The 25,046-nt window shown below is 43.6% G+C and overlaps 1 protein-coding gene across 8 annotated transcripts in view; it reads right to left on the bottom strand.

Annotated features, from left to right (window-relative positions):
- The window catches only part of EHBP1 (EH domain binding protein 1), a 617,593-nt gene that overhangs the window by 298,230 nt on the left and 294,317 nt on the right, over nucleotides 1-25,046 (bottom strand). For all 8 annotated transcript variants that reach the window (XM_033936740.1, XM_033936741.1, XM_033936748.1 and 5 more), the window contains one exon: nucleotides 15,799-15,939. In XM_033936740.1, the coding sequence (XP_033792631.1) occupies nucleotides 15,799-15,939 (141 nt within the window). The remainder of the gene's footprint in view (nucleotides 1-15,798; nucleotides 15,940-25,046) is intronic.

The raw sequence follows: 25,046 nt of genomic DNA, 5'->3' as shown, positions 1-25,046 counted from the left end.
GTTCTCTATACTAGTCTAATATATTCTTAGTAGTTTAAAAAGGTTAATTAATTAGCTCAATAACAAGATGCAGACAGTAGTCCAGCAGCAACAGGGTTGCTATCCAGTCTTTTGCATTGAGTATCACATGTATGACTTTCTCCTGGTTGGCGAGAAGTTATATGTGTGTGCTCATTGCAAAGAGCTCTTAGCTCTCAGAGAACAAGTACATTCCCATGAGGAAAGAGTAATAAACTTGGAGGAGATGAGGGACACACATAGAGAAGACCTTCGGGGATGTTGTAGAGAAGTCCCATCTCCAGTTTGGTAGCCCCTGTGCTGCCTTGGAGGAAAGAGGTATCCTAGAAGGATAGCATCACCCTGGTGAAGTAGGAAATAATCCTGTAGCTAGGACCTACCCACCAGGGGATGCAATATCCTCTCACACCGAGGAAAAGTTAGGACAGCTGTTGTAGTTGGTGATTCAATTATTAGGCATGTAGATAGCTGGGTGGCAGGTGGGCTTGCCTGCCTGGTGCAAAGGTGGTGGACCTCACACGTCACATAGATAGGATTTTAGATAGTGCTGGGGAGGAGACAGCTGTCCTGGAATTAGTAGGAACCAATGGCATAGAAAAATGTGGGAGGGAGGTTCTGGAAGCCAAATTTAGGCTCTTAGGCAGAAAGCTGAAATCCAGATCCTCCAGGGTTGTATTTTCAGAAATGCTCCCAGTTCCATGCTCAGGACCCAAGAGGCAGGTAGAGCTCCAAAGTCTCAATGCGTGGTTGAAATGATGGTGCAGGGATGAGGAATTTAGATTTGTTAGGAACTGGGCAACCTTTTGGGAAAGGGGGAGATTGTTCCAAAAGAACGGACTCCACCAAAACTGGGATGGAACCAGGCTACTGGCGCTAACGTTTAAAAAGGAGTTTGAGCAGCTTTTAAACTGAGAAGTGGGAGGAAAGCCGACAATCGCCCGGGAGCGGATGGTTTGGTGTGAGGTATCCTTGGAGGATACTATTGAAACAGGATATTTAGGGAGTTCCGGTAGAGAGGTTCCAATAATGGTGAAAGAAAACCAGGAGGGTTTAAGAGGAAAGCAGAGTAAAAGACTCAAATTTTCCCTGTCTTCTCAGCAGACTGTAGTTGCAAGGAAAAAACACAATTTGAAGAGTCTGTATGCAAATGCTAGAAGCCTAAAAAATAAAATAGGAGTTAGAGTATATAGCACTGAATGATAAGATAGATATAATAGGCATCTCAGAGACCTGGTGGAAGGAGGACAATCAATCGGACACTGTGTTACCTGGGTACAAATTATGTCGCAAGGATAGAGTAGATCAAATTGGAAGGGGGGGGGTTGTGCTATATGTTAAAGAGGGAATTGAATCAAATAAAATAAACATTTTGCATGGCACAGATAACGGTGTGGAATCCTTATGGATACAAATTCCATATATGAAGGGAAGGAATATAAAGGTTTGGTTATACTACCGTCCCACAGGACAAAACGAGCAGACAGATGAAGAAATGTTTCCAGAGATTAGGAAAGTTGGAGAAATGGGCAACACTATAATAATGGGTGATTTCAATTACCAAATTAATAGAGAAGAGTATGTAAAATCAGCAAGTAACAAAGCTCATACTCTATAAACAAATATATCTATAGAACCCCCTACAATTCCACTTAGTACTGCCAAATAATCACTCACAGATAGAGGAAATACAGCACTACAATCATACACCACACACTAAATTCAAAGCAGAAACAGAGGGAAAAGGAGCACAAGAGAACTAGAAAAGAAAAAGAAAGTGGAGAAAAAGCCTCAATTCAGTTTCATGGGCTCAAAAAACTCCACTTTCTCTCATATGGGATGTTTTTCTGAATCAAAATGTTCACTGAATCAAGTATCAAGAATCAAGTATCAGTTGAACTGAGGCTTTTTCTCCACATTCTTTTTCTTTTCTGGTTCTCTTGTGCTCGTTTTCCCTGTTTCGCAAAAGAAATCTACTGTAGTGGCATTTAATTTTCAAAAGGATGACTATGATAAAATGAGGAAAATGGTTATAAAGAAGTTAAAAGGATCAGTTGCAAAGGTTAGGACTGTAAACCAGGTGTGGTTGTTATTTTAAAAATACCGTAGTGGAAGCCCAGACCAGATGTATTCCACGTATCAGCAAAGGTGGAAAGAAGAGGAAACGAGAGCCAACGTGGTTAAAAGTTGAAGTGAAAGAGGCTATTAGAGCTAAAAAAAACATCCTTTAAAGAATGGAAAAAAGATCCAAATGAAGAAAATAGGAAGAAACACAAACACTGGCAAGTTAGATGCAAAGCATAGCTAAAAAAAAATATGAAGAGAAACTTGCAAAAGAGGCAAAAACTCATAGCAATTTTTTAAGGTACATCAGAAACAGAAAACCTGTGAGGGAATTTGTGGAACTGTTGGATGATCAAGGAGCGAAAGGGGCACTCAGGAAGGATAAGGCCACAGCGGAAAGACTGAATGAATTCTTTGCTTCGGTCTTTACGGAAGAAGATGTAAGAGATCTACCTGAACCGGAAATGGTTTTCAAGGGTGATGATGCGGAGGAACAGAAAGATATCTTGGAGAATCTGGAAGATGTACTAAGCCAAATCGACAAGTTAAAAAGTGATAAATCGCCAGGACTAGATGGTATACATCCCAGGGTATTAAAAGAACTCAAAAATGAAATTGCTGACCTGCTGTTAGTGATCTGTAACCTATCGCTAAAACCGTCTGTAGTACCTGAAGATTGAAGGGTGGCCAATGTTACGCCGATTTTATAAAAGGGTTCCAGGGGAGATCTGGGAAATTGCAGACCAGTAAGCCTCACTTCAGTGCCAGGCAAAATGGTAGAAACGATTATAAAAAAAATAAAATTGTGGAACATGTAGACAAACATGATTTAATGAGACGGAGTCAGCATGGGTTCAGCCAAGGGAGATCTTGCCTCACAAATTTGATTGACTTCTTTGTAGGTGTGAATAAACATGTGGATAAAGGTGAGCCGGTTGATAAAGTATATCTAGATGTTCAGAAAGCTTTTAATAAAGTTCCTCATGAGAGGCTCCAGTTGTGGATTAGGAATTGGTTATCGGCTAGAAAACAGGATAGGGTTAAAGGGTCATTTTTCTCAATGGAGGAGAGTAAACAGTGGAGGGGTGCAGGGGTCTGTACTGGAACTGGTGCTATTTAACTTATTTATAAATGATCTGGAAATTGGAATGATTGAGGTGATTAAATTGGCAGATGACACTAAACTATTTAAAGTTGTTAAAACGTTTGCGGATTGTGAAAAATTGCAGGCGGACCTTAGGAAATTGGAAGACTGGGCATCCAAATGGCAGGAGAAATTTAATGTGGACAAATGCAAAGTGATGCACGTTGGGAAGAATAACCTGAATCACAGTTACAGGATGCTAGGGTCCATTTTGGGGATTAGCACCCAAGAAAAGGATCTGGGGTGACTCTCCTCCTTGCCATTGTCGTGACACACCTGAAATTTCAGGAGGCACACTGGTGTGCTGTGGCACACAGTTTGCGATACACTGTTCAAAAGGAAGGTTTCTAAAATGGTTAGTGGTCTTCAGAATAAGGTGTACAGAGACAAAATCTGTATATGCATACTTTGGAGGAAAAGTGAGAGAGGAGAGATATGATAGAGATGTTTAAATGCCAACATAGCATAAATGTGGATGAGGTAAGTCTCAATTGAGAGGAAGCTCTGGAATGAGAAGGCATAGGATGAAGGTGAAAGGGGATAGTTTCAGAAGCAATCTCAGAAAATACTTTTTAATGGAAAGGGTGGTGAATGTTTGGAACCACCTCTAGGTGGAGGTGGTGGAGACTAAGAGTATTTCTGAATTGAAGACAACCTGGGACAAGTATGTTGGATCTCTAAGAGGAGGGGGATAGTGAACTGCATGTTGGGTAGACTAGTTAGGCCATATGATCTTTATCTTCCTTCATTTTTTTCTATCCAACAATCTGCCTTCTTTCTCTCCCCTTCTATCCAGCATCTTCCCTCTTTCTCTCACCCCTTTATCCATCTGCCCTCTTTCCTCTCTTTCATCCAGCATCTGCATTCTATCTCCATTTCCATGCAGAATATGCCATTTCTACCATTTCTCCTCCACCACCCCCAGACACTCTGGTGCTGCCGCTTTTCCATATCAAAAGAAGTGGCAAGAAAGCATAAACCAGGAGGGGCGGGGTCAAGATGGCAAGCAGCGTTCTAGAGCTTTGGCAGTTTTTCCTTTTTACAATTTACCTTTTTGGTGATAATGCTACATACGAAGCGCAAGGAAGCCGTGAGAGCCGTTCTACTGCCAGCCGCTACTTCGATTCAGCAGACTCTGGATTGCTTTGCCGCCAGTTTTCAATCTTCATCTCAGGGCCTGCTGAGAAACCGAATGGAGGAGTGTTCGAATCTCAAGGACATGCATTATATTTGTCCCCCCAAGTAGCTATTCCTCCACCTTGCCCAGCTGAAGTGAGAAATGTGGTGGAAAGCTTGGTGTAATCGGAAGTCGGTGGTACAGAGCTCACCGATGGTGGACTTCATTCCTGGCCAAATCTGGTAGAGGAGAAGAGCTTTAAGGAAGTTCCTTCAAAAGTGGTGACTTTGGAGACCTTTCTACAAGCTATAATGAAATTGGATATAACTGTTGAGAAAACTGCTCAAGATATGCTCACACTTGTAAGTAAAATGGATGTTCTCAGTCAGTAGTTAAAGTTCAGCAAGAATGTTCGGAAGAGATTAACCCTTTCAGGACCAAGGGACATATTTGTCCCATAACTTTAAAATCCTATAAATTTTGATTGGGATAGTCTACAGTTCTAAATTTGATATGTACGGATTCCATATGATACTGCCTTTATGTAAACAAACTGGTTCCGACATTCATTCATTAGCGTCGTTGCTAGATTGACGAGAAGATTCACTTGCCACACTGTCCATAAGCCAGAAGTGTGATTTTTTTAAATAAAAATAATGATATTTCACAAAAAAAAATCAATTTTTTGGCATCTGCAAGCCCTTTTTACCATAAAAATGTCGTCAAAACCACAAAAATTGGCCTACGATCCTTATGGTCCTGAAAGGGTTAAGGGCTCCTTTTACTAAGGTGCACTAGTGGTTTTAGCGTGCGTGCACTAGACGCTAATGCCTCCACAGAGCTTGTGTTAGTATTTTTCATTTAGCGCATGGTTTGCGCGAACTAATCTTCAGCACACCCTAAAAACGCTAGCACACCTTAATAAAAGGAGCCCTAAGAGTTTACAAATTGAAACAGATAAGATTAATAAGATTAAAAATTCTGTTTCAGCAGTTATTAAAGATAAAAAAAATGAATTACTAGAAAGATTGAACAATAGGAGAATTTCAACTGGAGATTGAATCTGAGAATTCTTAATTGCCCAAAGATATAAGAAGTTTCTTTTTGAGAATTTTAAATTTTCACCAGAAACAATTCCTTCTATTACTAAAGCTTATTATTTGCCAATAACAAATAAAACAAGGGTTCAGCCAGGTGATGAACATTTACCTCTTGGAACTCAGGTTCAAAACCAACTTCAAGGAAACGATTTGAAGAATTTATCTGATATATTAGAAAACTATTTATCTGAAATTTCTGAACATGTGACTGATAGTTGATTTTATTTTCAAGCAAGATTTAAATGCGGTTATGAGGATTTACGTTAAGTACATTGGGACTTTATTTTTTGGCGAGTTTGGTTTTATTAAGCTGCTCCAAAAGGTGGCCTTAGTGTGCCCTTGTGTTCTGAAAAAGAACGTGCACTGATATGGCTAGTCTCAGTTAGGGCGCTGGTCTTTGATCAGAGGGCCGCCGCGTGAGCGGACTGCTGGGCATGATAGACCACTGGTCTGACCCAGCAGTGGCAATTCTTATGTTCTTATAGCTTATGTTTTCCAGTGTGCTACAGTCATTTTTGTTGCAGCCATAAAATGGCCGATTTTTTCATTTTTTTTGTATTAACAGTCATGTGGTACTGTTGCCATTAGTGCATGGCCATTAAAAAAAACAACCAAAAACTAACATATGAGCCCTTAGTGCCATCCATTAGATAGGTGGTATGAACTCACATGGTGATCCTGTGCTAAACAGTTGGTGTGTGCTAATGTGTAACCATAGTAACATAGTAACATAGTAGATGACGGCAGATAAAGACCCGAATGGTCCATCCAGTCTGCCCAACCTGATTCAATTTAAAAATTTTTTTTTTTTTTTTCTTCTTAGCTATTTCTGGGCAAGAATCCAAAGCTTTACCCGGTACTATGCTTGGGTTCCACCTGCCGAAATCTCTGTTAAGACTTACTCCAGCCCATCTACACCCTCCCAGCCATTGAAGCCCTCCCCTGCCCATCCTCCACCAAACGGCCATATACAGACACAGACCGTGCAAGTCTGCCCAGTAACTGGCCTTAGTTCAATATTTAATATTATTTTCTGATTCTAAATCTTCTGTGTTCATCCCACGCTTCTTTGAACTCAGTCACAGTTTTACTCTCCACCACCTCTCTCGGGAGCGCATTCCAGGCATCCACTACCCTCTCCGTAAAGTAGAATTTCCTAACATTGCCCCTGAATCTACCACCCCTCAACCTCAAATTATGTCCTCTGGTTTTACCATTTTCCTTTCTCTGGAAAAGATTTTGTTCTACGTTAATACCCTTTAAGTATTTGAACGTCTGAATCATATCTCCCCTGTCTCTCCTTTCCTCTAGGGTATACATATTCAGGGCTTCCAGTCTCTCCTCATATGTCTTCGGCGCAAGCCTCCTATCTTTCGTCGCCCTCCTCTGGACCGCCTCGAGTCTTCTTACGTCTTTCGCCAGATACAGTCTCCAAAACTGAACACAATACTCCAAGTGGGGCCTCACCAATGACCTGTACAGGGGCATCAACACCTTCTTCCTTCTACTGACTACGCCTCTCTTTATACAGCCCAGAATCCTTCTGGCAGCAGCCACTGCCTTGTCACACTGTTTTTTCGCCTTTAGATCTTCGGACACTATCACCCCAAGGTCCCTCTCCCCGTCCGTGCATATCAGCTTCTCTCCTCCCAGCATATACGGTTCCTTCCTATTATTAATCCCCAAATGCATTACTCTGCATTTCTTTGCATTGAATTTTAGTTGCCAGGCATTAGACCATTCCTCTAACTTTTGCAGATCCTTTTTCATATTCTCCACTCCCTCTTCGGTGTCTACTCTGTTACAAATCTTGGTATCATCACTGTTCCTGTAACTTACTCTTACCCTGAAATGTAACTCTACTGGAATATCCCAGATATTTTCTATATTGTAATCCGCCTAGAACCGCAAGGCACAGGCGGAATAGAAATCCCTAATGTAATGTATCATCTGCAAAAAGGCACACTTTTCCTTCTAACCCTTCAGCAATGTCACTTACATACATATTGAACAGGATTGGCCCCAGCACCGAACCCTGAGGGACTCCACTAGCCACCTTTCCTTCCTTCGAGCGACTTCCATTAACCCTGTCCGACAGCCAGTTTCTGACCCAGTTCACCACTTTGGGTCCTAACTTCAGCCCTTCAAGTTTGTTCAACAGCCTCCTATGAGAAACTGTATCAAAGGCTTTGCTGAAATCCAAGTAAATTACATCTAGCATGTGTCCTCGATCCAGCTCTCTGGTTACCCAATCAAAAAATTCAATCAGGTTCGTTTGGCACAATTTACCTTTTGTAAAGCCATGTTGCCTCGGATCCTTTAACCCATTAGATTCAAGGAAATACACTATCCTTTCTTTCAGCAACACTTCCATTATTTTTCCAACAACTGAAGTGAGGCTCACCTGCCTGTAGTTTCCTGCTTCATCCCTGTGACCACTTTTATGAATAGGGACCACATCCGCTCTCCTCCAATCCCCAGGAATCACTCCCGTCTCCAGAGATTTGTTGAACAAGTCTTTAATAGGACTCGCCAGAACCTCTCTGAGCTCCCTTAGTATCCTGGGATGGATCCCGTCTGGTCCCATCGCTTTGTCCACCTTCAGTTTTTCAAGTTGCTCATAAACACCCTCCTCCGTGAACGGCGCAGAATCTACTCCATTTTCTCGTGTAACTTTGCCAGACAATCTCGGTCCTTCTCCAGGATTTTCTTCTGTGAACACAGAACAGAAGTATTTGTTTAGCACATTTGCTTTCTCCTCATCACTCTCCACATATTTGTTCCCAGCACCTTTTAGCCTAGCAATTCCATTTTTTATCTTCCTCCTTTCACTAATATATCTGAAAAAATTTTTATCTCCCTTTTTTACATTTTTAGCCATTTGTTCTTCCGCCTGTGCCTTCGCCAAACGTATCTCTCTCTTGGCTTCTTTCAGTTTCACCCTGTAGTCCTTTCTGCTCTCCTCTTCTTGGGTTTTTTTATATTTCATGAACGCCAACTCTTTCGCCTTTATTTTCTCAGCCACTAGGTTGGAGAACCATATCGGCTTCCTTTTTCTCTTGTTTTTATTGATTTTCTTCACATAAAGGTCCGTAGCCATTTTTATCGCTCCTTTCAGCTTAGACCACTGTCTTTCCACTTCTCTTATGTCCTCCCATCCTAACAGCTCTTTCTTCAGGTACTTTCCCATTGCATTAAAGTCCGTACGTTTGAAATCTAGGACTTTAAGTATCGTGCGGCCGCTCTCCACTTTAGCCGTTATATCAAACCAAACCGTTTGATGATCGCTACTACCCAGGTGAGCACCCACTCGAACATTAGAGATACTCTCTCCATTTGTGAGGACCAGATCCAATATCGCTTTTTCCCTTGTGGGTTCCATCACCATTTGTCTGAGCAGAGCCTCTTGAAAGGCATCCACAATCTCCCTACTTCTTTCAGATTCCGCAGACGGAACATTCCAGTCCACATCCGGCAGGTTGAAATCTCCCAACAGCAGAACCTCCTCTCTCCTTCCAAACTTTTGGATATCCACAATCAGATCCTTATCAATTTGCTGCGATTGAGTCGAGGGTCTGTAGACTACACCCACGTAGACAGAAGTTCCATCTTCTCTTTTCAGAACAATCCATATCGCTTCTTCCTCTCCCCAGGTCCCTTGCATTTCGGTTGCTTGGATATTGATCTTTACATAGAGAGCTACTCCTCCACCTTTATGACCATCTCTGTCCTTCCTAAAAAGATTATATCCCGGTATGTTTGCATCCCATCCATGTGATTCACTGAACCATGTCTCTGTGATAGCAACAATATCTAGATCTGCCTCTAATATCAGGGCATGCAGATCATGAACTTTGTTGCTTAGACTGCGAGCATTTGTGGTCATCGCTTTCCAGCTATTTTTCAGCGATAATCTCCTTTTTCGTATGGATTTTTGTGTTGTTTCACTTTCCGTTGCAATACTAAGAAATGAGTTGCTGATATTGCTTATGTTGCAGCCTTTACTACTATTACATCTTTTCTTTTGCCGGGGGTGGTCTCTATAATTGTCCTTCGTACATACACCACCCCCACCTTCTAGTTTAAATGCCTAGAAAAATATTGTCTAAATTTCTCTGCAAGGTTTCTTTTTCCTGCTGTAGTAATATGTAGCCCATCAGTGCAATATAGCTTCTTGTCCTTCCATGTATTTCCCCATCCTCCTATGTACCTGAAGCCTTCTTGATGACACCAGGCTCTGAGCCATCTATTAAAGTCCTCTGTGTTTTTCACTCTTTGCTCTCCTTTTCCATATGCAGGCAGTATCTCAGAAAAAGCTAAAGTCTTTACAAAAGGTTTCACGCCCTCACCAAGCTCCCGAAAAGCTTTCTGTGCTGCAAGTGTAGAGTTGTTGGCCAGGTCATTTGTTCCCAGATGGATAACAACATCAGTGTTAAAAACCTTAGTTTCTTCCTTAATTATAGTCAATATTTGCCTGGAACTCCTGGTAGCTGAGGATCCTGGAAGACATTTCACTATTTTGGTCTCCTCGCCCTGTGTTCCAAGGTTAATGCCTCTGATGATGGAATCCCCCAACAGTAATAGTTTTCTGTTTTTGGCTTTTTTATTTGTACTTAGGGTGCGCTTGTTCTCTTGAGTTACCTTCATTGGTTCCAGTCCCACCTCCCTTCTGTTTTCCTGAGTATCGCAGTGCACTAGTGGAGCGAAGGAATTCTGTAGAGGTAATATTAGTGAAGGTGGATGTTTCTGTGTTACATGTCGCAGTCTTCCTGAGCCTACTGTGACCCATTTATTCCTGGGCTGTTTTATTCTTTGAGGTAGAGGTGGTAAGTTGGTATGATTTTGTGGAGTGATGGAAGCTGCTTTAATTGTATTCAATTCCTGTTTAAGTTTGCAGAGCTCCTCCTTAATACTGGCAAGTTGAAGACAGATGGGGCAAGCCTTAAGCCTCCAAATAGTATGTCTTGGAATTAAAGCACCACAGTGATTGCATAGAATAAAGGTCATCTTGATTGGTTGTGAAGTGACTTGATTTGAGTAGTCCTGATTATATGGGTCTCTATATATGAATAGTGGTCCCTGGGGTTGGTGGGACTATAAGTAAGACTACTAGTAAGGCAGAAATATAGGCTCTATACTACCTAAAACACAGTATTTTAAACAAAACTGCAGGTTCTATCAGTGCTACCCTAAAACACAGGATTTATAACAGATTTTCCCTACTTTAGTCACCCTGAGCCACAGGCACCAGAAATATAGGCTCTATACCACCTAAAACACAGTATTTTAAACAAAACTGCAGGTTCTATCAGTGCTACCCTAAAACACAGGATTTATAACAGGATTTTCCCTACTTTAGTCACCCTGAGCCACAGGCACCAGAAATATAGGCTCTATACCACCTAAAACACAGTATTTTAAACAAAACTGCAGGTTCTATCAGTGCTACCCTAAAACACAGGATTTATAACAGGATTTTCCCTACTTTAGTCACCCTGAGCCACAGGCACCAGAAATATAGGCTCTATACCACCTAAAACACAGTATTTTAAACAAAAATGCAGGAAGAGGAAATAAGATTTAACAGAGGAAAGAGAAGGATTTTTTTGTGCTTTTTTATATTTTTTTAGTAAGAAACAGGGAGGAGAAGAGAAATTAAGCAGATATAATGCTGAAAACCAGTCAAAAGAGCAGAATATGAAATGCTGAGTAACTTAGCTTTTAGATGTTTACAGGGCAGCCTTGTTCACAGCAATGTCCCAAAGATAATGCAATTAACCTTAGAAGTAAAACAGAGCCCCTCCCTTCCCCACCTAATCAGACACAATGGATAAAAACTAGTGAGTCAGAAATATAGGCTCTATACCACCTAAAACACAGTATTTTAAACAAAAATGCAGGTTCTATCAGTGCTACCCTAAAACACAGGATTTATAACAGATTTTCCCTACTTTAGTCACCTTGAGCCACAGGCACCAGAAATATAGGCTCTATACCACCTAAAACACAGTATTTTAAACAAAACTGCAGGTTCTATCAGTGCTACTCTAAAACACAGGATTTATAACAGGATTTTCCCTACTTTAGTCACCCTGAGCCACAGGCACCAGAAATATAGGCTCTATACCACCTAAAACACAGTATTTTAAACAAAAATGCAGGAAGAGGAAATAAGATTTAACAGAGGAAAGAGAAGGATTTTTTTGTGCTTTTTTATATTTTTTTTAGTAAGAAACAGGGAGGAGAAGAGAAATTAAGCAGATATAATGCTGAAAACCAGTCAAAAGAGCAGAATATGAAATGCTGAGTAACTTAGCTTTTAGATGTTTACAGGGCAGCCTTGTTCACAGCATTAACTTATTACTGCAGCAACAACTCCCACCCTCAGACATACCCCCTCAAAAAAAAAAATTGATTTTTTTAGTGCATAGATTAACACATGCTAAATTGGCACTTACTGCAGGATGCCTGAATGTGTCCCATGTTATGCCATTTTAAGCTGTGTTAGGTGCATTAGCGCCAAATGTATCTTAGTAAATGGCCCCCTTAGATTGTGAGTAGAGGTCTGCACGGGAACGGGGATCGCGGGGATCCCGCGGGTCCCGCGGGGATCCCGCGGGTTCCCCCCCTGGCCCACGGGACTCCCACGGGGACGCCCCCTGGCCCACGGGACTCCCACGGGGATGCCCCCCTGACCCACGGGACTCCCACGGGGACGCCCCCTTGCCCACGGGACTCCCACGGGGATGAAAACAACCTACCTAAATTCTGGCGATGCAAGCATGCAGCTTAGTTACAAGTCTGGCGTCGCGTCGGGAAATAGCCATGTTGAGCAGTGAGCTCAGCACGTACACAGATGAAAGCCTTGCTTGCTGATTGGTCCGGCGGCCCCGCCCCACCGTGCCGCCGGACCAATCAGCAAGCAAGGCTTTCATCTGTGTACGTGCTGAGCTCACTGCTCAGCATGGCTATTTCCCGACGCGGGCATTAGGCTGTTTTTTGTCATTTCGGGTGGGGGATGGCAGCGGCAGCAGCAGCCTGAAAAAGAAATCATCCTGGCCGGGTTCGGTGTCATGCTCCGGAGCTTCTACAGCCTTCCTATCTCCTTCTACCTGCGGCTCTCTTCGGCAACTCAGCAGCAGCTTCTGGCGTCGGGGCCTACCCTCTGCGAGTCCCGCTTGTTTCAACTTCCTTTTTCCACAAAGGTGGGACTCGTAGAGGGAAGGCCTCGATGTCGGCAGCTTGTCTTGATCACCGCTACTGACGAGTTGCTTAAGAGAGCCGCGGAGCAGGGGGGTGTTGCCAGGTGCAGGTAGAAGGGAGAGGGCCAGATGCAGGACTCGTGGGTGAGGGAGGAGAAGAGAGAGGGGAGAGAAACAAAAGGAAATATTTCATACTGGGCTGGGCCGGAGTGGAGAGAGGGTGGAAAGATTCTGGCTACAGGGTGCAGTAACAAAGGAAAAGGGGGGGAAAGCTGAAAATAGAGATAGTGACACAAAGAAGAGAAAGGGTAAGCAGGACCTTCTGAATAAGGATAGAGATACAGAGGGGACATGAAGAGGAGGTGAAATAGAGACATAGAAGTAATGCTGAAAAAGTGTGTGTGGGGGGGGGGAGATAAAGACATTGAAAGGGCAAATGGTGAATATGGGGTAAAGACAAGGACAGAGACAAATGAAGATTCTGAAAAAGTGGTGAGATACGGATATAGGTGAGATGGACACAAAGAAGGGTGATGCTGGAAAATAGGTGGAATGGTAATTCTGACAGACACAGAAGGGAAATGCTGGATCAAGGAGAGATGGGGCTCAGGCTGGATGGAATGAGGAGAAATGCCTTGTTGGCCCGGAACTTCCTCTCCTACGTCAGAATTGACGTCAGGGAGCGGAATGCTGGTCAGCGCGACGCTTCTGCAGGGAAAGCTTGGGACAGCGGTGGCTTGGGGACTATTCCCCGATGGCGGTGGCAGCAAACCGAGTGGCTTGGGGGAGGGCACGGAGAAAGAAAGAAAGGGGGCAGACAGAGAGACAGAAAGAAGGGGGAACAGGGAGACAGAAAGAAAAAGTTGGGGGAGAGAATGAGGTCTGGAGGAGAGGAAACATACAGGAGGCTGAAAGAAAGGAAGAAAGATTGGATGCACAGTCAGAAGAAGAAAGTGCAACCAGAGACTCATGAAATCACCAAACAGCAAAGGTAGGAAAAATGATTTTATTTTCAATTTAGTGATCAAAATGTGTCTGTTTTGAGAATTTATATCTGCTGTCTATATTTTGCACTATGGCTCCCTTTTACTAAACCGCAATATTGTTTTTTAGCGCAGGGAGCCTATGAGCATTGAGAGCAGCGCGAGGCATTCAGCGTAACTCCCTGTGCTAAAACCTACTATTGTGGTTTAGTAAAAAGGGAGGGGGTGTATTTGTCTATTTTTGTATTTTGTTACCGAGGTGACATTGCATAGAGTCATCTGCCTTGGGAAATGTATATGGCAGATATCTTTGTTTTGTGTTCAAAAGAAAAGGAAATGCATTTCTGGTTTTATTTCTACAGTGTTGAAGTACTTGTTGGCCCTTGCTGTGACTGGTGGGGATCCCCAAGCACCGCCAGCAGAGGACCTCCTCTAGAGATGGTCAGAACTCCCCTCCACCAAGCGCAGCAGTCGCTGGCAGCATCCATGAGCCACTGAGGTGCCAGCATCTGTGACTCAGGGACGCTACTGCTGCCTGCCAAGCTTGGCAAAAGGGACCCCAGGCCAACTGCAAAGGAAGTCCTCAGCTGACAGTTTGTGGGTTCTCATCAGCTGAGTATTTATATTTTATATTTACATTAGAGGTTCTGGTAGAAACCCATTTACAAAGTATGTATTCTTCCCAATTAATATTTCCAAATTAATAGTCTCTTTGCTTATTTGTAAATGGGTCTCTACCAGAGCCTTTAATTCAGTAGCATAATTAAATAAAATAACTATTTCTGAAGTTTATAGGGAAGGATGGTGACGGAGGGGATTCCTCGCGGGAACGGGTGGGGACGGAGGGGATTCCTCGCGGGGACGGGTGGGGACGGAGGGGATTCCTCGCGGGGACGGGTGGGGACGGAGGGATTCCTCACGGGGACGGGTGGGGACGGAGGGATTCCTCACGGGGACGGGTGGGGATGGGTGGGATTTTGGCGGGGACGGGTGGGGACGGGTGGGATTTCTGTCCCCGCGCAACTCTCTAATTGTGAGCGCTCCAAGAACAAGGAAATATCTAGTGTACCTGAATGTAAGCGACCTTGAGCTACAGCTAAAAAATAAAAAAGGTGTGAGCTAAATCCAAACAAATAAATAAATACTGAGGATACCTATGATGTGCAGGACTGAGAAATTAAGCTTTCAGCTGCCATAATTTCATGAACTTACTGTTGTTTGTATAACACAATAGTATAAAAAAGAAAATATTTTCTAAAACATGCTATTCAAAGATATATTTGCTAAAACACTAATTCTTGAGTCAAAACTGAATATGATTAAGCTAATTAAAAACTCAAGAACATCAGTGCTTTCCTAATTATGACTATAGTAGGGGGGGATTCATCAAAGGGTACCAAGTGTATTAGTGCGCACAATCATGTTAGCACGCGCTAATTGCTACAGACACTCAATGTATTCCTATGGGTGCATGCTAATGTGCTTAGCTCCCTTTGATGAATTCTCCTATAATTAGCAAGGATTTAAAATGATCACCTTTTCCTTAAAAAAAATAAATAAATAACAAAGAGGAAGGGGCCCACGAACTACCTAAAAGATTTATTTACAATCCATGGCAGCTTAGTGCCCTTTCATGAATCCCCCCCCCCCCTATAACTGACAAGGAGTAAAAATGACCACTTTTTCCTTTTAAAAGAAAAAAAAAGAGGGGGGCCAGAAACTGCCTAAAAGATTTATTTACAAATCATGGCTACAGATCCACTCTAATGGCTGTAGTGAGCAAATCTACCAATCCTGCTGCCTATTGGGTGTTTTTTATAAAGGGGAAATAATTCCAAAACTCAAGAAGGTGGTTGATATGTCTTGTCATTTTTTTAAAGGGAAAAGGTTGATCATTTAATAGAGGACACTTTAGGCTCCTTTTACTAAGCTGCGCTAGCGGTTTTAGCGCGCGCTACATTGCCACGCATGCTACAAGCTAATGCCTCCATAGAGCTGGCATTAATATTTTCCATGTAGCATGGGGGTTAGCGCGCGCTAATCTTCAGCGCACGCTAAAAACGCTAGCGCACCTTAGTAAAAGGAGCCCTTTGTTGTATCAACTTAGAAAAAAGTAATATGTGAAATTCACACTGGATTTTTTTTTTATAAAGCAATACTGGTCAATCCTTACATCAGTCAGCTGTTTATTTTGGGGTGGTGGTACCATATTCGTTTGTTTATTTACTGCCTTCAACGCTGCATCTCTTCTTGCCTGTTCAAGTAGAACTCTTGCACGTTCTTTAAGTTCCTCTTGCCTTGACAATAGTTTTTGCTTTAAAAATAAATAGTCAAGTTAGTGACAAATAATTATGAGGACAACTTACAATGAAAAAATATTAATGAATAATTTTAGTACACTGTATTAATAGGATTGCTAAACTTTATACCTTTTGTTTATAAATTATTTATTTATTCAGTTTTCTATACCGTTCTCCCAGGGGAGCTTAGAATGGTTTACATGCATTTATTCAGGTACTCAAGAAGTTTTCTCTGTCGATTTTTCGATTCGATTCGATTTTCCTGCCCAATTGGGTGTTTTTTCCAAACATCCTGGTGGGTTTATTTTATAGCCTCTTCACCCCCTTTGCCTTCTCCTAACCACAATGGAGCTGTGGTGTAAACAAAATAAACAAACAAAAAATACTTTTTCTCTCTCTGTTAAATCCTAGCTCATGTTTGCGGTCTATCACCAGCTCTGGCAGGATACACGTTTCAAATATGACACTGTAATCACAAAACAGAAAATAAAATTAGTTTTTCTATCTTTTGTTGTCTGGTCATTATTCAGATCTTGTTGATCCCTCGCTCTGGTTGTCTTCTGATAACTTGCTTGCCAGGGTCTCCTTCTTTCTTCTTTCTCCATGCTAACCATCCATCTGCCATCTCTGTCCTCCCCTTCCTTTTCTCGACTACTCTTTCATCCAGCATCTCTCCCTCCTTCCCCACCACCCCAGGGTCCACCATCTCTCCCTTTCTTTTCCCAACTACCTTCCTATCCAGTATTTCTATCCCCCTCCACACCATCCCTTGTGTCCAACTTCTCTCCCTTTCTGTTCCTTCCCTCCCTAAATCCCATTGTCCACCATCTCTCTCCCTCTCCTCTGTTTTTAGACCCATTATTTCTTCCCCCCCCCGTCTGGCATATGCACGTCTCTTTGAACACCCCTCTCTCCCTCCATGTAATTCTATACCAGGGCCCCCCCTGAAGGCCTGCCTGTCCCCCCCCTGAAGGCCTGCCCCCCTTGTAGGCCTGCACCCCCCCCTGCCCGGGCTATCCCACCATGCCCTGCCCGCATGTACCCATTTTCTTATTTACTTCTTTTCCCCTTCTTGCTTCTCTACTTCTCCTCTTCACTGTTCTCTTTCTTTCCCTTTCTCCCACCAGACCTTTTTCTCTCCTCACTCCATCCCTCTCTCCAAATACTCTTTATTCTCTTTCCAACCCTATATTTCTCTCCCTGTCTCCTTTCTCATTCCAATCCTTCAGTACTTTTTCATTTCTTGCCTTCTTCCCCTCAGCTCTCCTCTCAGGCTGCCTACACTTGATCACTCTTTTTTTTTTTAAATCGTGCAGCAGTCTGATGGCAGCAGAAGAAATGATGTGCTGCTGTGGGTCCAGTCATGGCCTCCCTTCCTCCCCCCGAAGCCTGCCTGCCTTCCCCCAAGCCGACCTGCCACCAATTCGGCCTCCTGCCACTCACATGCTGCCCGCAGCCACTGCTAGTTGACTCCATTTAGCACACACATCTCCTGCTGCTGCCACAACTCCAAAAGGGCCAGGCGCGTGCAGCGATTGCACCCGCTGGTCCATAAGCCTTCCCCTGACATCAATTCTGACAGAGAGAAGGCTTATGGGCTGGCGGCGTTCAATCACTGCATGCACCTGGCCCTTTTGGAGCAGCAGCAGCAGCGAGCGGAATTAAATTGAGCTGGTGGGCAGATCGCAAGCAGGCAAGCAGCAACACAGAAACACCACTGCTGCTTGCACTCATCGTAGAAGCGCATCGGGCCCACACTTTAATCTGGCCCTGGATGTGCGGGAGGCTAGGGGAGAAGCCGGAAACCAGCACTTCCCGACTGACCCTCCCCCCTCGCCCTCTAAAGCAGCGGCTGGCCAGCAAGAGGCAGTGCTGCTACTCCTGCTTTAGGGGGCGAGGGGGGGAGGGTCAGTAAGCGAATCGGGAGGCTGATTTTTTTGTTTGTTTTGAATCGATTCGAATCGATTCATCCAAAGTGAATCGGTGAATCGATTCGAATCATGAATCGGGCAGCACTAGTTTGAACCCACAAAATTCCAATGGAAAAGGAAAAAGTATGTGTGTGTATATCCATCCATGCACATGCCTACTGACAAAGTACTGTATATGCTATCAAATCATTGTGAATACTTTTCTGTATTTTGGTATTCTATAAGAGGCCATTTACACATTACTAGAATACAGTGCCATTTAGATGCCTTCTTGCCACCTAAAACAAGGTAGTTCCTAATAGAATAATCCTTTTAAGGATTGGGTAGGCCAGTCCCATGGAGTTCAACCAAGATAATAAAATCATATGTGTTGATTGCAGATGTTATATCAAGACAGACCAACATGAGTTTCTAAAATTGATCAAAGGCAAACCTTAAAGCACAGTTACTTACTGTAACAGGTGTTATCCAGGGACAATAGGCAGATATTCTCACAAATGGGTGACGTCACCGACGGAGCCCCAGTATGGACCCTTGAAAAGTGAATTGCAACTTTATGTTTTAGAAAGTTCGCGATCAGCCCACATAACGCATGCATGAGTGCTTTCCCATCCAATGTAGGTGCATGGTCCCTCAGTTCAGATAAGCCAGCTAAGAAGCCAACCAGGGGAGGAGGGTGGATTGTGAGAATATCTGTGCTTTATCCCAGAACAAGCAGGCAGCATATTCTCCAATCTAACTAGATTGGGATGGTGGGAGAGCTGGCCTTTAAGAAAATAAATGTTGTAATACTGACTGGCCGAAGTGCCCATCCCATCTGGAGAAAGACTGCAGGCAATAATGCGAGGTGAATGTATGAACTGAGGACCAGGTGGCAGCTTTACAGATTTCCTCAATAGGAGTAGATCTAAGGAAAGCTACAGAAGCTGCCATAGCTCGGACTTTGTGAGCTGTGACACGACTTTCCAGGCGCAGTCCAGTCTGAGCATAGCAGAACGATATACAGACCGCTACCTAGTTGGAAATCGTTCTCTTGGAAACAGGATGCCCCAACTTATTAGGACCAAATGAGACAAAGAGTTGAGGAGTTGTTCTATGTGGCTTTGTCCTGTCAATGTAATAGGCTAAAGAACGTTTATAGTCCAGAGTGTGCAGTGCCTTTTCTCCAGCATGAGAATGAGGCTTAGGGGAAAAAAAACAGAACTATCAACTGATTAAGATGAAACTCCATGACTACTTTCAGTAGAAACTTAGGATGCATGCATAGAACCACTTTATTATGGTGAAAAACTGTGAAGGATGGATCTGCCACCAACACTTGCAACTCACTGACCCTCCTGGCAGAGGTGAGAGAAATGAGAAAGATAACTTTCCAGGTGAGAAGCTTGAGATGAGCTGTGGCCATTGGTTCAAATGGAGGCTTCATTAAACTGGAAAGAACCACATTAAGGTCCCAGACCACTGGAGGAGGTTTGAGAGGTGGTTTCACATTGAAAAGTCCTTTCATGAATCTGGAGAACAAAGGATGAGCAGTAAGAGGTTTTCCCCCAGCTGGCATGTGAAAAGCTGTAATAGCACTCAGATAGACTCTGATAGATATAGATTTAAGTCCAGAGTCAGACAGATGAAGTAGATAATCCAACACCAAATTCACTGACAAGGAAGTTGGATCATGATGATGAAGGAGACACCAGGAAGAAAATCGAGTCCATTTTCGTTGATAACATTGTTGAGTGGCTGGCTTCTTGAAGGCGTCAATAATATTGTGAACAGGCTGAGAAGGATGTAATTCATATGAATTCAGCACAAGAGAAACTAAGCTGTCAGGTATAATGACTGCAGATTGGAATGTAGAAGAGATCCTTGATTCTGAGTAAGCAGAGTAGGAAAGATTGGTAGAAGAATTGGCTCCCTGGTGCTAAGCTGAAGTAGAAGGGAGAACCAATACTGCCGGGACCACCAAGGAGCAATGAGAATCATAGTGGCTGCCTCTCGTTTGAGTTTGAACAGAGTCTTCAACAGGAGAGGAGTTGGAGGGAATGCAAATAGAAACAGGCCCGTCCAATCCAGAAGAAACGCATCGGCTTCCAGACTGTGAGGAGAGTAAAAGCTGGAGCAAAACTGGGGCAACTTGTGATTGTGTGGAGCTGTAAATAAGTCCAGCTAAGGAGTGCCCCATTGAGTAAAGATGAGATGGAGAGTCACAGAGTTTAGAGTCCATTCACGAGGCTGAAGAATTCTGCTGAGGTTGTCTGCCAGGGAATTCTTCTCCCCTTGAATGTAGACAGCCTTTAAGAAAATTCTGCGAGCCATCGCCCAAAGCCAGATTTTCTGAGCCTCCTGACATAAGAGAAGAGAACCCGTGCCTTCTTGTTTGTTTACATAATACATTGCCACTTGATTGTCTGTGCGAAGGAGGAGGACTTGAAGACTCAACAGGTGCTGGAAAGCTTTGAAAGCATAATATATCGCTCTGAGCTCGAGGAAATTGATGTGAAATTTCCACTCCCTGGCAGACCAATGACATTGTGTTTGAAGGCTCTGCAGGTACGCCCCCCAGGCATAAGGAAATGCATCTGTTGTTATCACCTTTTGGTGGTGGGGGGAGGGGTAAGTGAAAAAGAAGACCCCTGGATAGATTGGAGGAGGTCATCCACTATTGAAGCGACTGCTGAAGAGATGTGACAGAAATATGTTGAGAGAAACGATCTGTCACTTGATACCACTGAGAAGCAAGGAATGCGAAGATGTAGCCTTGCTAGCAGAGTTACATGAACTGTGGAAGCCATGTGACCCAGGATAACCATCTTGCACCTTGCAGAGATGGTGTGCACCTTCAACGTCTGTTGACAGAGGATGAGAAGTGTTCAGGCGCTCTGGAGGGAGAAACACCCTCTTTAGAGTAGTATCAAGGATAGCCTCAATGAACTGAAGATGTTGAGTTGGAATTGGGTGAGATTTGGGGAAATTGACTTCAAATCCCAAAACTTGTAGGAAGGCAATGGTCTGAGATGTTGCTAGAGCCACCTCCTGAGATGACACAACCTTGATCAACCAGTCATCCAGTTAAGGAAAGACTTGAAGTCCCTGGGATCAGAGAAATGCGGCCACAACAATCAAGCACTTTGTGAAGACTCTGGGAGAAAATGCCAGGCTGAAAGGAAGAACCTTGGATTGGTAATGACGTCCATGCACCTGAAACCAATGAATTGGTATATGCATATAGGCTTCTTTGAGATCCAGAGAGCATAGCCAGTCATTCTGATCCAGAAGTGGATAAAGAAGGGCAAGGGAGAGCATCCAGAATTTCTTTTTGACTAGAAATTTGTTGAGATCTCTGAGATCCAGAATGTGTCGTATACCTCCTGTCTTTTTCGGGATTAAAAAATACCGGGAGTAGAATCCCTGACTGCTGATTTAAAAGAACCTTTTTGATGGCATTGAGAAGGAAGAAGGATTGAATCTCCTGAATGAGAGGAGAAGACTGTATGGGTCCAATACAGCCTCTCTTGGAGGATGATCCGGAGGTAGGGTATGAAAATGGAGAGAATACCCCTGACGAATAATGTCTAGAAGCCAGCGATCTGTAGTGATGAGCTCCCAATGATTTACGTAATGCTAAAGCTGCCCTCCGATCAGCTGAGGTAGCGGTTGGAGAATGGGAATTGTGGCTATGCTCCTGAGGAACACGTCAAAATGGCTATGTGGGCTTTTGTTGAGTAGCCTGTTGTTTAGGTTGCTGACATGGTTGCTGCTTTTGCTTCCTAGGCTGAGAAGGATCAGGAGAAGCAGGCTTAGCCAAAAACCTGTGCTGCTACAAAGAAGCTGGTTTGAAAGTACAGGACGGTTGAGTCATCTTCTTTGGTTTAACTAAAGTGTCCCATCTGGTCTGATGAACTGATAGCGTTTGAGTACTCGTATCAATTGATGGACCAAAAAGCTCATCTCCTAGAGAGAGAGCATCAAGTTCAGAAACACGAAGCCAGGCAAGGTGCCTCATGGCCACCGACATAGCCGCTGCTCGTGATGCAAGTTCAAAAGTATCATAAGTAGTGCGAACCATACTGCATATTTCCGCAATTGAAAAGTCAAAGCAATGAGTTGTTGTAATCTCGATTGCTTAGGGGATGGAATATACTTTTGAAAAGATGCAAGTTGTTTGACCAAATATTTCAGCTAAAATGAAAAATGGAAATTATAATTTCCAGCTCTGTTAGCCAACATTGCATTCTGGTAAAGACACTTACCAAACTTGTCCATTGCTACCTTCTCTGTCAGGAGGTACAGATGCATAGACACTAGCCCCCGATGATTTCTTTAGAGTGGATTTAACCACTAAAGATTCATGAAGGAGCTGTGGTTTAGCAAAACCTGGACTAGGAACTACCCTATACAAAGAGTCCAGTTTTTAAGGAGCCATCTGAATGGAGAGAGGAGTCTCGAGGTTCTTATAGAAAGTCTCGCATAGAATATCATGGAGCGGGAGCTTCAGCAGGTCTTTAGGAGGCTTGTCATAATCCAGAGCCTCCAAGAACACCTTGCTATGCTTGGAATCCACTTCTAGCGGGATGGAAAGATCTTCAGACATCTGATGGAGAAATTTAGAAAAAGAAGACTGCAAGACCGCTCAGAAAAAGCAGAATGTCTTTGAAGTGAATCTGAACCAGAAGAGTCCTCATCTGCAATAGAGAGTGGTTCCTGTTCCGAGTTTCCCCAAAAATCTGAATCCTGTATAGAATAAGGTCGGTGTGGAAGACTCGGTGTCAAAGCCTTGAGATGCTTGGTCTTATGAGAGTGCTTCTAGTACCGCACCGGAGTAACCTCTCTTGATGTTTGATGGTGGAGCATCAGATTTAGGTGCGGTCTGTCGTTCATTGCTCAGACTGAACCGCCTGGAAAGTCGGTGTCGACATGGTCTGGATAGCGGGTGTCGACATAGCCATAATTTGAGTCGGCACCAACATCTGTAAATGCTCACCCAATTCCTCCCGAAGCAAATTGTCAATCTTTTGCTTGAGGGAGAGCACCAGTACCACAGGATTTTTAGCCAGTACCATTGGTGCTGCGGTCCGGTGATGAGGAGGCCGATGTCGAGGCACTCACCAAAATCGGGACCGGGCGCTTATGGGACTTTTTCGAGGTCAGCATGATTCGACTCAATGGCACTTTGACCTGAGTCCAAGATGAGGAGTGGGAAGGCTTCTTAACTGGCTTACCCACTGGAGGTTGCGACACCGGAGATGTTTCTGCCAATGTCGATTGAGTGCGGCATCGCCTTGGTCTGTGCCATCGGTATCGGTAGCAATATCGGCTCCCCCTCCATAGCGACACCGAACAAACATTGTTGTTGAAGAATGCAGTTTTTCAAAGTCCTTTTTTGAAGTGATAAACGAGTACAGGATTCTGGACAGTGCTTGGGCCCTAGACACTGGAGACACCAGCGATGTGGGTCAGTTACAGAGATGGGCCAAGCACAGCGACCGCACTTCTTAAAAACCGTCTGTGGGCATGACATCGACGGGAAGACCGCCTCGGCAAAATCGAAATCGGAAGTCAAGGTGGTACAACAGGCCCCGCTGGGCCAAAAAACCATGAGGGATAAAAAAGAGATTTTTTTTTTGCCGAAGTAACTAACAAAAATAAAAGAAGAAAAGAACATGAAAATGACTAAAAAGCCACTGACGCAAGAGCAGGAAGGCAAAAAAGTTTTCAACGGCCATTGAAACGCATCTTCTTAGCTCCGCGGAAACCAAGAAATTGAAGGACTGCATACCTACGTCGGGAGGGAAGGCACTTGCACATGCACGATGCGGGCTGATTGCGAACTTTCTAAAACTTAAAGTTGCGATTCACTTTCAAGTTTCTGTACCTGGGCTCTGTCGGTGATGTCACCCATGAGAATATGCTGCCTGCTTGTCCTGGGATAACAAAATATCAACACTTCACATAAACAAGGTCTCTTTGCTATAATTATTTTGAAAGCTGAATCGGTAAGGGTGATAACCTTAACATTTATCTGTAAACTCTAATAATTACTTTAAAACTGCTTTTCTCAGAACCTCTGCCAAACATTGTAACAATGATATAGAGTAAAAATGTAATAAACCATTCTCCTTCAACGGAGTGTATATCACTGCTTGCTTCAGCTCCTTAGAGACCTGGCCTATAGTCAATGATAAATTGGTTGAGTTAGAAATGGACAAATGTAACTGAAAGGAAACATGAGCCACTGGATTTCTTACTTAACAGAATCCACAATCATCATCATATCATCCTTGGTAAATAATATAAAATGCTCCCATCTGTTCTTTGCCACAAGTACTATGGAGGATGCAACTCACAAAATATTAATTTTGTATGTTCTCCTTGGAAAAACTTCAGCAAAATCACTACTTGTAAACTTAGAACTCTGACTTGACACTCTATCCTTTTTGTGTTAAAAATTTTAGCCGTCAAAAGAAATTGCGCCAGGTGATTCAAGAAAGAAACAATCTTCCTTCTAAAATAATGGGTCTGGGGATCCCACATCTGGAGCATTACTACCAAGCGGCTCAGTTACGAGCGGGTGTGGAGTGGCACGCGCCCTCTTTGAAGTTATGGGTACAGGTTGAGCAGAGAGTGCTGGGTAATTCAGGGGGGGGGCTAGGACCCTTGGGTCGCTTCTGTGGGGAGACTTGGGGGTGCGGGAGCTGGGGACCATCTCTAATCCATTCACTAACTGGAAGCTGTGGGTCTGGAAGGGAGAAGCTCGCAAACTACTAGGTAAAAGCAAGGGGGTACACCTTCTTCCGTTGTGCCCCTGATTTTGTGCCGGGGGGGATCTTTGTGAGGTGGGCACAGAAAGGGTTGCAGTACTTTGGCCAATTTCTGGAGGGGGGAGACTATCCGTGCTTTTCCTGAGCTCCAGGCCCTTTATAAGTTAGATTCTAGGGACCTTTTCCCGTATCTCCAAGTGAAAAGCTATTTGCAAAGGGCTAAACAGGCTGATGCCGCGGTTTATACCTGTTCTGATTTTGAACAGTTGTTGGGATCCCCAGTGCGCAGAGGATGCATTTCACTGTTGTATAAATGGATGCATCAGGACAGGGCTCGGAAACCTTCGTATTTCGTGGCTTGGGAACGGGACTTGGGGCAGGTGTTCGATGAGGCCTTATGGGAAAATATCTCGCTTAGGATACACCATCTAGCCG

Source organism: Geotrypetes seraphini, chromosome 3 (assembly GCF_902459505.1).
Source record: "Geotrypetes seraphini chromosome 3, aGeoSer1.1, whole genome shotgun sequence".
NCBI lineage: Eukaryota > Metazoa > Chordata > Amphibia > Gymnophiona > Dermophiidae > Geotrypetes > Geotrypetes seraphini.
Note: the sequence above shows the minus strand (reverse complement) of the source record. Positions and strands in the feature narration are given on the sequence as shown.